Source organism: Myxocyprinus asiaticus, chromosome 30, assembly GCF_019703515.2.
Source record: "Myxocyprinus asiaticus isolate MX2 ecotype Aquarium Trade chromosome 30, UBuf_Myxa_2, whole genome shotgun sequence".
Classification (NCBI taxonomy): domain Eukaryota; kingdom Metazoa; phylum Chordata; class Actinopteri; order Cypriniformes; family Catostomidae; genus Myxocyprinus; species Myxocyprinus asiaticus.
This window is the reverse complement of record NC_059373.1, coordinates 20,328,512-20,342,423: the sequence shown is the minus strand read 5'-3', so window position 1 is coordinate 20,342,423 and position 13,912 is coordinate 20,328,512. Positions and strand designations below refer to the sequence as shown.

The 13,912-nt window shown below is 40.4% G+C and overlaps 1 protein-coding gene across 2 annotated transcripts in view; it reads left to right on the top strand.

Annotated features, from left to right (window-relative positions):
• The window catches only part of LOC127421476 (syndetin-like), a 207,381-nt gene that overhangs the window by 21,300 nt on the left and 172,169 nt on the right, over positions 1-13,912 (top strand). For both annotated transcript variants that reach the window (XM_051664540.1, XM_051664541.1), the window contains exon 5: positions 9,739-9,792. In XM_051664540.1, the coding sequence (XP_051520500.1) occupies positions 9,739-9,792 (54 nt within the window). The remainder of the gene's footprint in view (positions 1-9,738; positions 9,793-13,912) is intronic.

The following is a 13,912-nucleotide window of genomic DNA, read 5'->3' as shown; positions in this document are numbered from 1 at the left end:
TGTTAAACTACAGAATATTTTATTTGCTAGAAATTGCTCTATGTGAGTGCATCTCTATAAAGTGATTTAAAAAAAAAAAATCTTATCAGGGAAAGTAATTGAAAGATAATGGAAATTCATTGTCAAAAGGTGTGGGAACCCTGTCCAAAGCTCTCTTTAATTTGTTGTAGATCATTAGACATGCATTATTGTGCCTTGACAGAAGGTCTGGGAACCTTAGGATGAGGTACCTTCATAAACAACGCGCTACCGGGCAGTGAGGTAGCTGCCCAATGTTTTGGATGGGGCTCATATCTGCCCATCTTTCCTCTTTCTGCACTGGTCGTATGCACTGTCCACGAATGTGTCATTGGCAGATGTAGGTTATTGTGGATTCGGTGGGTCAGTGGGAGAGGAATCCATCTGGTCTATTGGAGGTGGCAGTCTGTTCTTCTGCTAACAGGCAGCTCTGACACGTCTTTGGCAAGGGCTCATCACTGAGCTAATTGCTCGTCTGCGGTGTGAGTGTCTCTCAGAATAAGCCTGTCTCTTTATCTTGCTTATATTGGTAGGAAGAAGTTCTCAGAGTTGACACAATTCTCAGCAGGGTGTTTTAAGTTGTTTCACATTAAGATTTGTTGCTGAATTGGGCTGACTAACATTAAAGGAATGTTTATATTATTATTTTATGAAAGAATATATAATTCACTACACTCAAAAGTTAAGAGACACTACACTGAATTTGTTTCTCATGATCTTAAAAATCGTAAAAATTGTAATTGACCAGATAGTAAAGGAAAAGCAGCCAACATGTGCCCAATATACCATGGGGAAAAAACTAAAAAATGCCCAGTGGCCATCTCATGAAGTTGGTTGAATAAAATGCCCAGAATATGCAGAACTGTATTCTAGGCAAAGAGTGGCTACTTTGTAGAATCTAAAATAATTCAAATTTTGATTTGTTTAAAACATTTTGTGGTCACAACATAAAACCATATTTCAATTGCTGTTATTTCATAGGTTTGATGCCAACCTGTGCATAGCTTACTTATAGTTGTCTCTGCTGCACAATAAACTGGTATAAAGGATTTTAACACAAAATAGTTTCACACCTGACCTTCAAGAACATAACCAGAACACAAAAGCAAGTGATTCATTGTCAGTTGCATCATTTCAAATAAATCACACACTAGGGGTCGACCGATATGTTTTTTAAGATACCGATACCGATTATTGGTCATCAAGGAGACTGATAACTGATGTTTGGGACCGATATACATTTGCAGTAAAAATGAAAATTTTAGTGTCCAAATTTACACTAACACAAATTCAAACACAAAACGTCCTTTAAATGCCTATGAACATGTGTTAATGAAATACTGCAAAGCAGAACATTTCAATATTATCTTTTGAAACATAGTAGAAAACAACATAGAAACATTATTACTTTTTTCTTTTTTCAAAAATAAAGTGGAGGGAGCTCCTAGCAGCATTTCTTTTGAACTGAAACTTTAAATATATAAAAATAACGAACTAAAAAGCTCATAACAGAATGTAATGTATTAACATGCTATAACAGACAAAATCAATGTTATTGGAGTTGACATTTTTTATGTAGCTTGCTGGGTAACCCATTTAGTCAAGTGCAAAAAGGGCAACAGGACTTTATTCACAACGGAGGTGAAAGATTTAACGCTAGCAAAGTTGACGTTACGTTTGATAAACCTCCTAACATTGGTTAGCTAGCTACTACTATCAATGCCATCATCAGCTATTACATGTCAAAACACCAACTCATACGGGCGAGTACTCTGTTAAATCAGTCCTTATCTCTGCTGCCCATCTATATTGCTGCTCACTGTATTTCTCCGTTACGGTCTGTTGTTGTTGAAATAACCATGTTTGCAGCTCTACTATGCAGCACCTCATGTCATGGGCCGGGGGAGAGAGGCAACACGTGCGGAGCGCAAAAGGGCATTAGTGAAGCATGTTCGTGTTAGAGAAAAATATTCAAAGATATAGTGCTGAAAGATCAGTGCTATCTATGCTGCGGAGTGCTTTCTGTGTACACAGGTCTGTTGTTTTGTCCTGTGGCTAAACTAAAGTGTAGAAACGGTCATTGTCATGATGTCTCGCGGCCCAGATGGAACAAATCCATCAAATCCAAATTGGTGACGGCTGGCATAGAGTATTTTGATGTTTATTGCAACTTCAGTATCTGCATTCTTACCTTTAACAGCTCGTCCTCTCAGTGATTCATCTTTCTCTAGCTACTTTCCTCTTTCCCACCTCTCACCCACGAATACGTAGTACAGTGTTGATTGGCTATTTACTCGTGACATATAACCAATCCGACAATACTATGGGCGGGACATTGAGCCAGACTACAAGCAGTAACCTTTCAGAGAGAGGCGGTGGTATCAGAGCAATGGAGCACATTTTAAAATGTATCGGCAATCAGATCAGACGAAATAACTACTCCAGTAATTAGGAAAATTTTGAATATCAGATCCGATAATCGGTCGACCTCACACACTTTTAATGTTTATTTTAATCTAGCAATGAATGTGAATCGATTAACTTTTGATATGACTAAAGCTGTATTTACAAGGGCCTAACGGATATCATGTTAGTCTTTGATTGTTGCGGAAACTTTGCGTGCACTTGGCCCTTCTCTGGTTAATGAAGCTTTTCCTCTCAATCCTAATTTAACATAATGCTGTTTTAGCTGATTAGATGACTGGAAGGGAGTTGTTGCCTGTAGTCATTAGGTAAAATTATTAATTATAACTGTAAAAATGTACTAATGTTTGTTTGTGTTCTAAGAAAGATTTTTGTAATTGGAAAATAAGGGGGAATAAGTGTGTATGGGTTTTAACACAGTTCCTGGAAGTATAATTTGGATTTGTTGAACTACTTGAGAAGACTGCTGGCTGTTAACTGCACTGGTGCAAGCTGTTTAATAGATTTTTAATTAGCATTATTACCCAGGCAGGAATTACGCACAGTCAGCTCCAGGAAGCAAGGTTTATTAGCATTAACTAAAACTGTTATTAAGACAAAAATCACAATGAATGAAATATAATTTTCGTAAAGGGATAGTTCACCCAAAAATGAAAATTCTGTCATCATTTACTCACCCTCATGATTTTCTTGCTTTCGTGGAACCTAAAAGGAGATGGCAGAAAGTTCAGTCTACGTCACCATTCGCTTTTATTGTATGGATAAAGGTGCAATGAAAGTGAATGGTGATGAGGCTAACATTCAGCCTAACATCTCCAAAAATGCCATATGAGTTTGGAATGACATGAAGGTAAATGATGACTGAATTAAAAATTTTAGGGGAACTATCCCTTTAACTAACATAAAAATAAAAATGATAGTGTGGAAAAAAACAAAAACAAAACTGAACTCGCACTATACGAAAAACAATTTTTTTTTATTTTAATCCTTTTGTAGAATGATAGATGATCTAAAGTTAATCTTAAAGGGGTCATGTCATGAGGAATCTAATTTTCCTTGATCTTTTGGATATATAAGAGTTCATTACACTATAAGTGTTACGATGAGGTAAACAAAGAGATGATGACGATGACGTGATGAACCCAAGTGCAGTTTTATTTTTCAGACGTGGACCCAAAACTCAAACTACAAATGAAAACTAAACAAAAACAGGGACTTGACTCATGAACTTGACTTGGCTATATATAAACTTGACTTGGCATAAAAAAACAACAAGGTTACATACACAATACCTGACGAGAGACAATAGCAAACATGAGGGCTTAAATACACAGACATGGGTAACAAGACAACCAATGAACAGACAGAACTATAAACAATATAGCAAGACTAATAAACTTAAACCAATGACAAACTAGAACTGATAACAAAGTAATCAAACAATGAACCAATGGAAACAAGACACATGAACAGGGGAAAACACATGACAAGATCACATGAGGGAACAGGAACTAAACTTGAAAATAAAAGACATGAACAAAACACATCCAGACGTGACAATAAGTTACAGAACTCAAAACTTCTTCAGTGCAAAAAAGAGCATTTGTTGAAACTAAGCTGCCAAAACGACTCGTTCTCTACTTCCTCCACATTGTGATGTAGACATTTGCATCTGACTGCCTCCACAACAACACATCAATGCCTACTTCACCTTATCACTTCCATAGCCCGCCCAGTAGCAGTAAGCAGTGAGATGGCAAGGAGAGAGAGCAGGGCTGCATTTCCCAAAAGCATCCTAAGCCTAAGTGGATCTTAGACCCTGTTTCCACCTGGTATTAAGATGCATCTTGGGTGGGGGCCTGGGTAGCTCAGCAAGTAAAGACGCTGACTACCACACCTGAAGTCGCAAGTTCGAATCCAGGGCGTTCTGAGTGACTCCACTCAGGCTTCCTAAGCAACCAATTGGCCCAGTTGCTAGGGTGGATAGAGTCACGTTGGGTTAACCTCCTCATGGTCGCGATAATGTGGTACTCGCTCTCAGTGGGGCGCGTGGTGAGTTGTGCGTGGATGCCGTGGAGAATAACATGAGCCTCCACAAGTGCTAGGTCTCCACGGTAACGCGCTCAACAAGCCACGTGATAAGATCCGATCACATGTGGTCAGGTGAGACACGTCGCTGTTTACACCTAGTGGTTTAAATCCATCCTCTGTGACCACTTGTGTCAGATTTGGAGGGGAGCGACTCTGTTTCATGACGACATACATCATTCACTATGCCAGTGTGTTCCTGCATGATAATAAACCACAACAAAGTCAGAAAAGACAAAGAAAGTGTGAAAAAAAAAAAATGGTGCACTATTTCTCCCTGATGCAGCTGAAATGTAATCTAAGCACTAGGGTTGCCACGGTGTACTGTGTTACCGGTTTTACTTGGTACAAGGGACAGCACCGGTGTGAAATTTTATACCAGGTAAAAGGGGTAACATTTATGAATGGAACTTCCAATATCAATACAATAGCCTAACGAATAGAATAGCCTTAAATAAAGAATAGTTGCCTAATGAAGAGTTTGCGAGCCATGATAAATGAACCTGAATAACGCATTGAAAGCCGGACGTTCTTTACCAACATATCAAATTACACAGGCAGTAAAGTACGCGCACTGACAGAAGACGTTTAATATCAGGAAGCAACTATAATGTGCATGGTGGGTAACTAAGACGTCTTGGATTCAGAATGACACAAGAAATGCTGTTTGACACAGACACATGTCAATCACAGATGAGATGAAGGACCTAATTGCAGAGATGGAGGCAAGATAAGCTTTTATTAACAGAAAGACTAAATACAAACCAAAACTCTCACAATGGAGAAAAATGGGAAAAAACAAACTAAAGTAGTTGCTAACTAGCAAACAGAAAAACAAAGAGTGATCAGGGCTAGTAGCACTGGAACCGACAGACTGGAGAACAAACATACAAAACATTTGAGCATAGGACTGAACACAGAGGGAGCTTAAATATGGAGAGAAATCAGGAGGGTAACGAGGGGGGTAGGTGTCACAGATAATCAGCTGATGGAATAATAAGTGTAACCAAGGTAACGGGCTGGGAATACAAAATGGCACCTGCAAACAAAGAAGAAAGGGAAAAAACAGGGAAACACGCAGACAAGACAAACTGACAGGAGGAGGCACAGCCACAGCAAGAGTCACAGTACCCCACCCAACGGACGCCTCTTGGCATCCACACCAGACCGAGCAGCAGTGTAGAGACAACGAGCCAGGGAGGGAGGGTGGAGACACAGGAAAATGACACTATGGGTTTGGGAGACCGGGGCGGACAGGTGGGTAGCCAGGGATCCAGGACAGACCAGGGTGGAGCTGGCAGTACAGGCCAGGGTGGATCTAACAGGACAGACCAAGGTGGGGCTGGTGGGGCAGACCAGGGTGTAAGTTTTAGAGGAGCAGGGTCAGGTGGCCAGGGATCTAGAACAGACCAGGGTGGATCTAGTGGGACAGACCAAGAAGCAGGGTTTGGTGGCCAGGGAGAGGGCTTAAGGGAAAGGGTGAGGTCTGGCAGCCAGGGAGGAGGGTATCAGGTGAGAAACAGAACTCAGAAACTGGTGTGGGCCAAACAAGACCGGAAGTGGAGCATGGCTCGGTGAAACAGGCATGGTCTGCAACTGGCATGTTGGCCATGATAAAGGAAAAGTTTGGGCAATTGGGGACTCTAGGGTCAGAGCAGCTGTGGACTCAGATGGCTTAGAGGTCAGGACAACTACTGGGCAATGGGTGAGGCCAGTAATGGCCACTAGGCAGATGGTGAGAACAGTAACAGCCATAATGGGGAACTCAGAAGGCTCAAAGTTCAGGGCAGCTGGGGACTCAATGGGTTTAGAGGCCAGGACAGCCAATGGGCAGCAGATGGACCAAGGGGTAAACGCTGGGGAATGGACAGTCCGAGTAGTGGCTGCCAGGGAGTGAACAGTGTGAGTAGCTGCAGCTGGGCTCTGGACAGGCCGCTCTGGAACAGGGGTGAGGTCAGAGATAATGGCGACTGCTAGGGACTGGACAGGCAGAGCTGCTGGGCGGAGGGTGAGGTCATTAGTGGCCACAGGGCAGTGATAAGGCTGAGTGGCCACTGGGAACAGGGCAAGATCATTGGCTTCCGCTGGGAACTGGACGTGTTCGTTGACGGCCATGGGATACTGGACAGAATGGGCGGTGGCTGCTGGGGACAGGACAGGGTCTTTAGCGGCTGCTGGGAGTTGGACTGGCACATTGGCCGCAGGAGGGATGGTGAAGTCAGCGGTGGCCACTGCACAGAGGGTGAGGTGAGTGGACACAACTGGGCAGCAGGTTAGGTGAGTAATGACTGCTGAGAACTGGGCAGACTGAGCAGAGACCCCAGAGGGCTGGACAGACTGAACGGCGGCCGCTGGGAACTGGACTACGGTGTAGGTGACCAGCAGGGAAGACTGGACTGTCTGGGTGATGGCCGCAGAGGACAGGTCAGTCGGGGTGAGGAGCGCACGGGGTTGGACAGTCGGTCTGAGCGGCTGCAGCCTTTGAATTCTGGACAGACAGGGCAGCTACCACAGATCACTGGACAGACAGAGCGGTAGCCGCTGAATACTGGTCCGAGTTGGCGGCTGTGGCAGGTGAGGGGTCCGCGGGGATGGCCTCCGTGGCCGCTGGCAGTGGCAGGAGGACGATCTCCGTGGCCGCGAGTGCTGACAGCAGCAGGGTGGTGGTCTCCGTGGTCGCGAGTGCTGGCAGCGGCAGGAGGGTGGCCTTCGTGGCCGCGAGCGCTGGCAGTGGCAGGGGAACGGCCTCCGTGGCCACAGGCGCTGGCAGCAGCAAGGGAACAGGATCCGTGGCCAACAAGGACTAGTTACATTTTCAAAACTATAGTAACCCTGGCTGGAAGACATACGAGAGATGCTGTGCCATACTGAAAGACTGCTGTGCTGGTTGTCATCATGTTCAGTTTATCTCTGTGAAATTACAAGTTCGACAGAGTGTGATCCAACATATGTCAACCACTCCTTCTCTGGCACTGTAATTTTAGAGGCTCTGTCCTCAGTTTTTACTACACTGGATGGCTGTCTCCTCATAGCTGGTTTTCTCATTCTGGCCTCTCTCCGTCCTGTGGGGTCTTATACGGAAATTAATAACTGATAGGTGGAGCAATGAGCTTTGTCAAAATCATGAGCCCTTCTCCTGTGTCGAGGTCTCTTTTGGTCATTTGTGCACAATGTGAAAATTCCTTCGCTCATTCAGTAAATAAATTACAGGTTCCCTCTGCATTAATAACACTGTACTGTTCCATTTTCCCCTTAGCTTGTTGATTTAAATCATAGCTGTGATGTGTTTTTCAAAGAAAATGTAGCTTAAAGGAATAGGTCACAAACTGAGGTGCTCTCGAAAATGTCCAGTTGTCTTTATCACCCATACGTGCACACACACCTCTCTTGCCAGTCAGTCTCAGCTTTTCGCTCAGTGGGTTCTGCTTACATACACCACTGCTCAGCTGAATCTGTCATCTGTTCAGCTCTCCCCGACACACTGGCACTTCACAGCCATGCCACCCTCTCACTCCCGACAGCCCCACCATGTGACGCACATATCGATCTGAGCGTGCCACAGCATGCTTTATATTTACTGCCTGACCTTCTGTGAAGCCATTATCACCCACTGGACATTTGAATGTGGCAAATAAACATTTATCACATTATTACGAAGTTGTTGTTGCTGATTTGAAGGGCACGAAAAGTCGTTTGTTGTTTTCCCTTTTCTACTTTGAGCTTGAACTAATGCCTCAACTGATTAAAATGTGAAATTAAAGGAATAGTTCACTGTAACCCTGTTTAAATTTAAAATGAATTGTGGCAATATCAGTATGAATTGCAATATTAGAACATGAGTGTGTGGCGATACGGAAAACTCCATACCGTCTCTTTCACTTTTCCAAATGGGCGGAAACCAATGAGGAAGGAGAAAATGATATAAAAGAGAGAGAGAAACAGAACAGGGGGAGCGAAGAAAATAAAAACGTACAGGTTATCTAAGCGGGACACAAGCTACCTGAAGGCTAGTCGCTGCCATTTGTTACTGGATTCTCTGTGTGTGCTGACCGGGTGCGATTGCAAAGTGATGGAGGAATTGAGCTCTGCACGGTTCGCCTGCCTGGTGCAACATAACTCCAGCCTGTCTCACCCGCCACAGGTATTAGCATTGTTGTCCATCCTCTTTTAACCCCACGCAAAGACTCCAAACCTTTTTCCGTTACAAGTGAGAGATTGTCACTGCCTTCATCTCAAGACTGTGGATCACAGATAAGCACACAAAGAATCCCTCATAGGAGGTGAACTGAACTGAGAACTATACAAATCTACCTGGGTAGTATAAGGAAAGAGAAAAAACTGAAACAAATTCAGTTCTGAAACAAATATTTGGGCTGCAACATAAAAAATAGAAACAAAAGGTCCTTACTTCGAAAATAAACTGATTTTAACTAAAGGAATAAGGAAACATAACAAGTGGAACTTTTTTATATTTTTGTTTATTTATTTAAAAAAATTATATGTACTGTATTTCTATATTTTGTATTTATTACATATTTATTCTATTCATTTATCTATTTATTTATTCACCTTTTTATTACACAACTTAAACTTCATATTTGTTTATTTTTCACTTAACTGGCATTGAAGACTTGAGTGTCACATTTCTCAAAGAGTTTAAAGAGAAACCGTTCAATGAGAGCTGGCTTTTCCTGTTTCAAATCAAAAACACTGATCAATGTTATTTCTTAAACCTCCTTATACAAACCTAGATTGGTTGTGTAGAACGAACCTTGCCCAGAAGATCTAATTTTACAGCAGTGTTGTTGTGGAATAGATTATTTTATCTTCTCACCCACTTGTGTTACTAATAAGGGTTACAGTACATCACCAAAAAAAAGAAAAATTATTTTTTCTATTCCATGGAACACAAAAGTTGGTGTAAGGGAGTATGTTAGTGTCAGTCACCATTCACTTTCATTATTATTTTTTTCCCCACATAAAATTAAATTGAATGGTGACTGAGACAAACATACTAACTTACTGCTCCTTTTATAGTATGTTCCACGGAAACGGAATAAAGTCATAAAATTTGATAGTGAATAATAAATGATGACATAATTTTCATTTTTGGGTGAACTATGCCTTTAAATGCACAAACAGATTAAACAGTCTTGCATGGACATGCTGAACAGATGTTAACCTTTAGCTTGTGTTCTTATCTTACAGGTATCTAAAAGAGTGGCAGACCTCATCTTGGAAAAACAGCCATCCTATGTTAAGGTAAGCAATCTGTCACATCCGGTTTAACTATGGCACAATTTGCCAGGAAAATTGGTTTTGCAGGATGGGTCCAATTAACATCTGGCTCCCGGAGAGTTCCCTTTTAATAGAGATTCATGCAATTGTGCAAGGAAAACAAAACAAACAAAGGTTTAACAAATTATGTTTCTCCAGTTACATGTTTGATAAATTCTAAGATGCACGCATCTTTGTCTTCAAGTCAACAAATCATAGTAACCATATTTACTTCATTATTACACATTATTGTGTGGTCTTATTGTGAATAATTCATTAATGCATGTTATTCGAAAGCCAAAAAAGAAGAAAGAGAGATTGTCTTCATAATATTTCATTAAAATGTACTAACTTGCTCTGCTTTTGAAATGACTTTCCTTTCGGCGGATTTCACCAAGCCTTCCTGTCCAACTTCCTATCATATAGAGACCACTTTTCTTGATCCAAACAAGTTCCACCCTACATTTTTTTTTTTTTTTTTGGTTGAAAATCCTATATCACTGAAAAATACCTCAAATTACAGAAGTGAAATTTCAAATAACATGTTAGGTTTTACTTGCGTCATAGTTTCCATTAGAACTGGGTGAAAATATCGATTTTCCGATGCATGGAGAATTTCATTTGAACAGTCTCGATCCTTAAATCCCAAGATCTATCTTTTACTGTATGGCCAGCTTTTTACAATATGAGTAAATCACTTGCATATGAGACCAAATTTCACATTATGCAACTAAAAATGTCTGTAATTAGCCACTGGCAGGTAAATGTTCAGATTTCACTCACCAATGATTGAGTCGTATTGGCTAAGAAGTTCAGGATCCTTTCACAGCGTGTTAAAGAGTAAACGTTTGGTTGGACTCGATCAGTGTCCAATGCATGTCCAAAGACGAGATCCATGCAATCCATTTGTCACTGAATAATGTCTTTTTTAAAACCCTTTCTGTTCTTTACAGTCAATTGTTGGATAGTTGGACAAAAAAATAAATAAATAAACATTTAATTCTAAACATTTATAACACAGATTAGAAAAAGAAGCCATTGGAATCTTCTCTTGTTAATATGTGCTAATTTACAGACGCTCTTTACAAACACCCGATTTTCTTAGAGACGTAGCCGATTTTTAGTACACGTTCTACAAATCAATGTAAATTCTTCTCAGTAGTGTTAATTATGCATTAAACAATGAGCATATATCAAAATATGCAATATAGAATCATATTTATTAATGGATTTATGCATTTTTGAAAAGCTAAAATGTGACCAAAATGATGAAAAACAAGTAAAGAATTTATATATTCACAATGTACCTAGTTACAACGTCCCCTGTATAATTAACAGCATTAGCTGGGAGAGAATTTCTTTCATATGCAAGGAAAATGGACATTATAACTGAAATATACCCATATGAATCGATATTGAATCTAATCAAAATCGGAAACAAATAGCTTGTAAATCGGAATCGAATTGTGAAATCTATATCAATACCCAGCCCTGGTTTACATTGTGATAAAATGGTTAAACACTACGTGATAATTTTTTAACTCAAACGATTTCCCTGCGATTTGGGATCAAAGCAGAAGTAGAAGAAAGAGCTGAAGCTCTTTGTCCGCTTGCCTCTGGTCATATTTCTCTCATCCTTAAACATCACTTTGAATCTCTTTGAAATAGATCACTTTGGATCACTTTGAAATGTCTCTTGAAGGTATTCACAACTCGACACGCTGAGCTTTGATATTGAAAAGCCAGGATTTCCACCTTGTGCCTGTTGCATAGTCGTTTGGTGTATTCAGATTCTACTGTGACAGTGATGGGTGGGTGGAGTTGGGGGGGAGCGGGAGTATTCTCCAAAATTGATTGACTGAATGATAATTGAACAATATCATGTAAACCAGATTATTGTTGGACTGATTATCAGCATGGCTGTGATTCTGTTATAGGTACGAGTCCTTGGCCAATCAAATTAAAGTAAAATAACTCAAATAAATGGTGTTATACAACAAATAGTTAATTTGACTGGACAAGCAGTGTTCCAAGAGTGCTGATATTTGGATAACAACACTGGGACTCATGTTTTCTTTGCCTCTTTCTGGATATTTGTTTGCTAGCTGACAGCTGTGCGTTGCTTGGTGTCATGCAACGATTGATCTTCTTTAGGAACTATTTTCATTGGCTGAGCAAAAAGAAACAGAAAAACTGGCCATATTTTGTCTAAAATGTAAGTTACACAATTATAACTTCTTGTTTACAGAACTGTTGTATAAAAGCAATATCACACTTGCAAGCACTAAATTGGCCAATTAATTGATAGAGACCATTATTGATCTTTTCTGTTGGGTCTCTTGGTAATAGTTTTATTTTAACATCAGAGCGCCAAATTGAGTTCTCTCCCCATGTCTTTTGTTGTTCAGAATGAGATTATGGGACAGAAGCCTTAAGAATGCATATTCATTTCCATATTTTAAATCATAATTTATGGCTCGAGTGGGTGGTTGAATAAGAGACACTTTCTTTTCTGCTTGGAGAAAATCACGACTGTTTTCTCGTCCCTTTGGAATTCAGCTGTATGTGTCATGCTGGGCAATAGCCCACCAAGCAAAGTAGCTCATGTGCTGTGCCTAAAGATACACTGCCCAACCCAATTTGTGTATGTGTGTTGAGGGGTGGGATAGGCGAAATTGAAATGCATAACAACTATGGAACACCAGCAGTGCCTCTAAACATAAATTTGAATTGCTAAGCAAAAGAAAATACATTTTTCGTCACCTTACAAGATGAATGATGGGGAAACCCTAGTTTGTCATTGGCAGACTACATTTAGTTATGTAAGGACATCTTTCTGACTGTCATTTTTCATTCTTTTGAGGAAAACAAACAAACAGTATTATAGTGCCATTCTGTGACCTAAATGTGGCCTCTTCCTTTTCATTTGCGTTTTTCCTGATAGCATTAGCCAGACTCTTGCCTAGATGGTCTCCATAACCTTGCTAATGGCATAGTTGTTGTCTTTACAATTAACCTTAATACTCTCGTCCTTAATCCTTTTTTCTCCATAACCGGTTCTTTACTTAATCCTCAAACATTTCATATCATGGTTTTGTATAATATTTAAAGGTGAAGTGTGTCATTTTATCCATGATAAACACAATTTTGTTTGTAGGTTTTAGTGGTGCAGAAGTTACACCTTGCACATTTTAAGCATTGTTCATCTTCTGACCTAAATCACAGATTCTGTAATGGACAGTGGAACCAACATTTAAAGATTACTATTACCATTATGTCACTGTAAATTGCCCTTAGATTTATTGTAGTCCACCACAAAAAGCATTAGGGATTCATCTTGCATTAGTTATTGAGGCGGACAGTGACATATTTCGTGCCATCTGGGAGGCTTTTAAACAACATTGAAAATGCTTCCTGAATTAAAAAAACAAAAAAAAAAAACATCACTGAAATAAATATTTGTTACCTACAGGTGCATCTCAATAAATTAGAATGTCATGGAAAAGTTCATTTATTTCAGTAATTCAACTCAAATTGTGAAACTCGTGTATTAAATAAATTCAGTGCACACAGACTGAAGTAGTTTAAGTCTTTGGTTCTTTTAATTGTGATGATTTTGGCTCACATTTAACAAAAACCCACCAATTCACTATCTCAAAAAATTAGAATATGGTGACATGCCAATCAGCTAATCAACTCAAAACACCTGCAAAGGTTTCCTGAGCCTTCAAAATGGTCTCTCAGTTTGGTTCACTAGGCTACACAATCATGGGGAAGACTGCTGATCTGACAGTTGTCCAGAAGACAATCATTGACACCCTTCACAAGGAGGGTAAGCCACAAACATTCATTGCCAAAGAAGCTGGCTGTTCACAGAGTGCTGTTAACAGAAAGTTGAGTGGAAGGAAAAAGTGTGGAAGAAAAAGATGCACAACCAACCAAGAGAACCGCAGCCTTATGATTGTCAAGCAAAATCGATTCAAGAATTTGGGTGAACTTCACAAGGAATGGACTGAGGCTGGGGTCAAGGCATCAAGAGCCACCACACACAGACATGTCAAGGAATTTGGCTACAGTTGTCATATTCCTCTTGTTAAGCCACTCC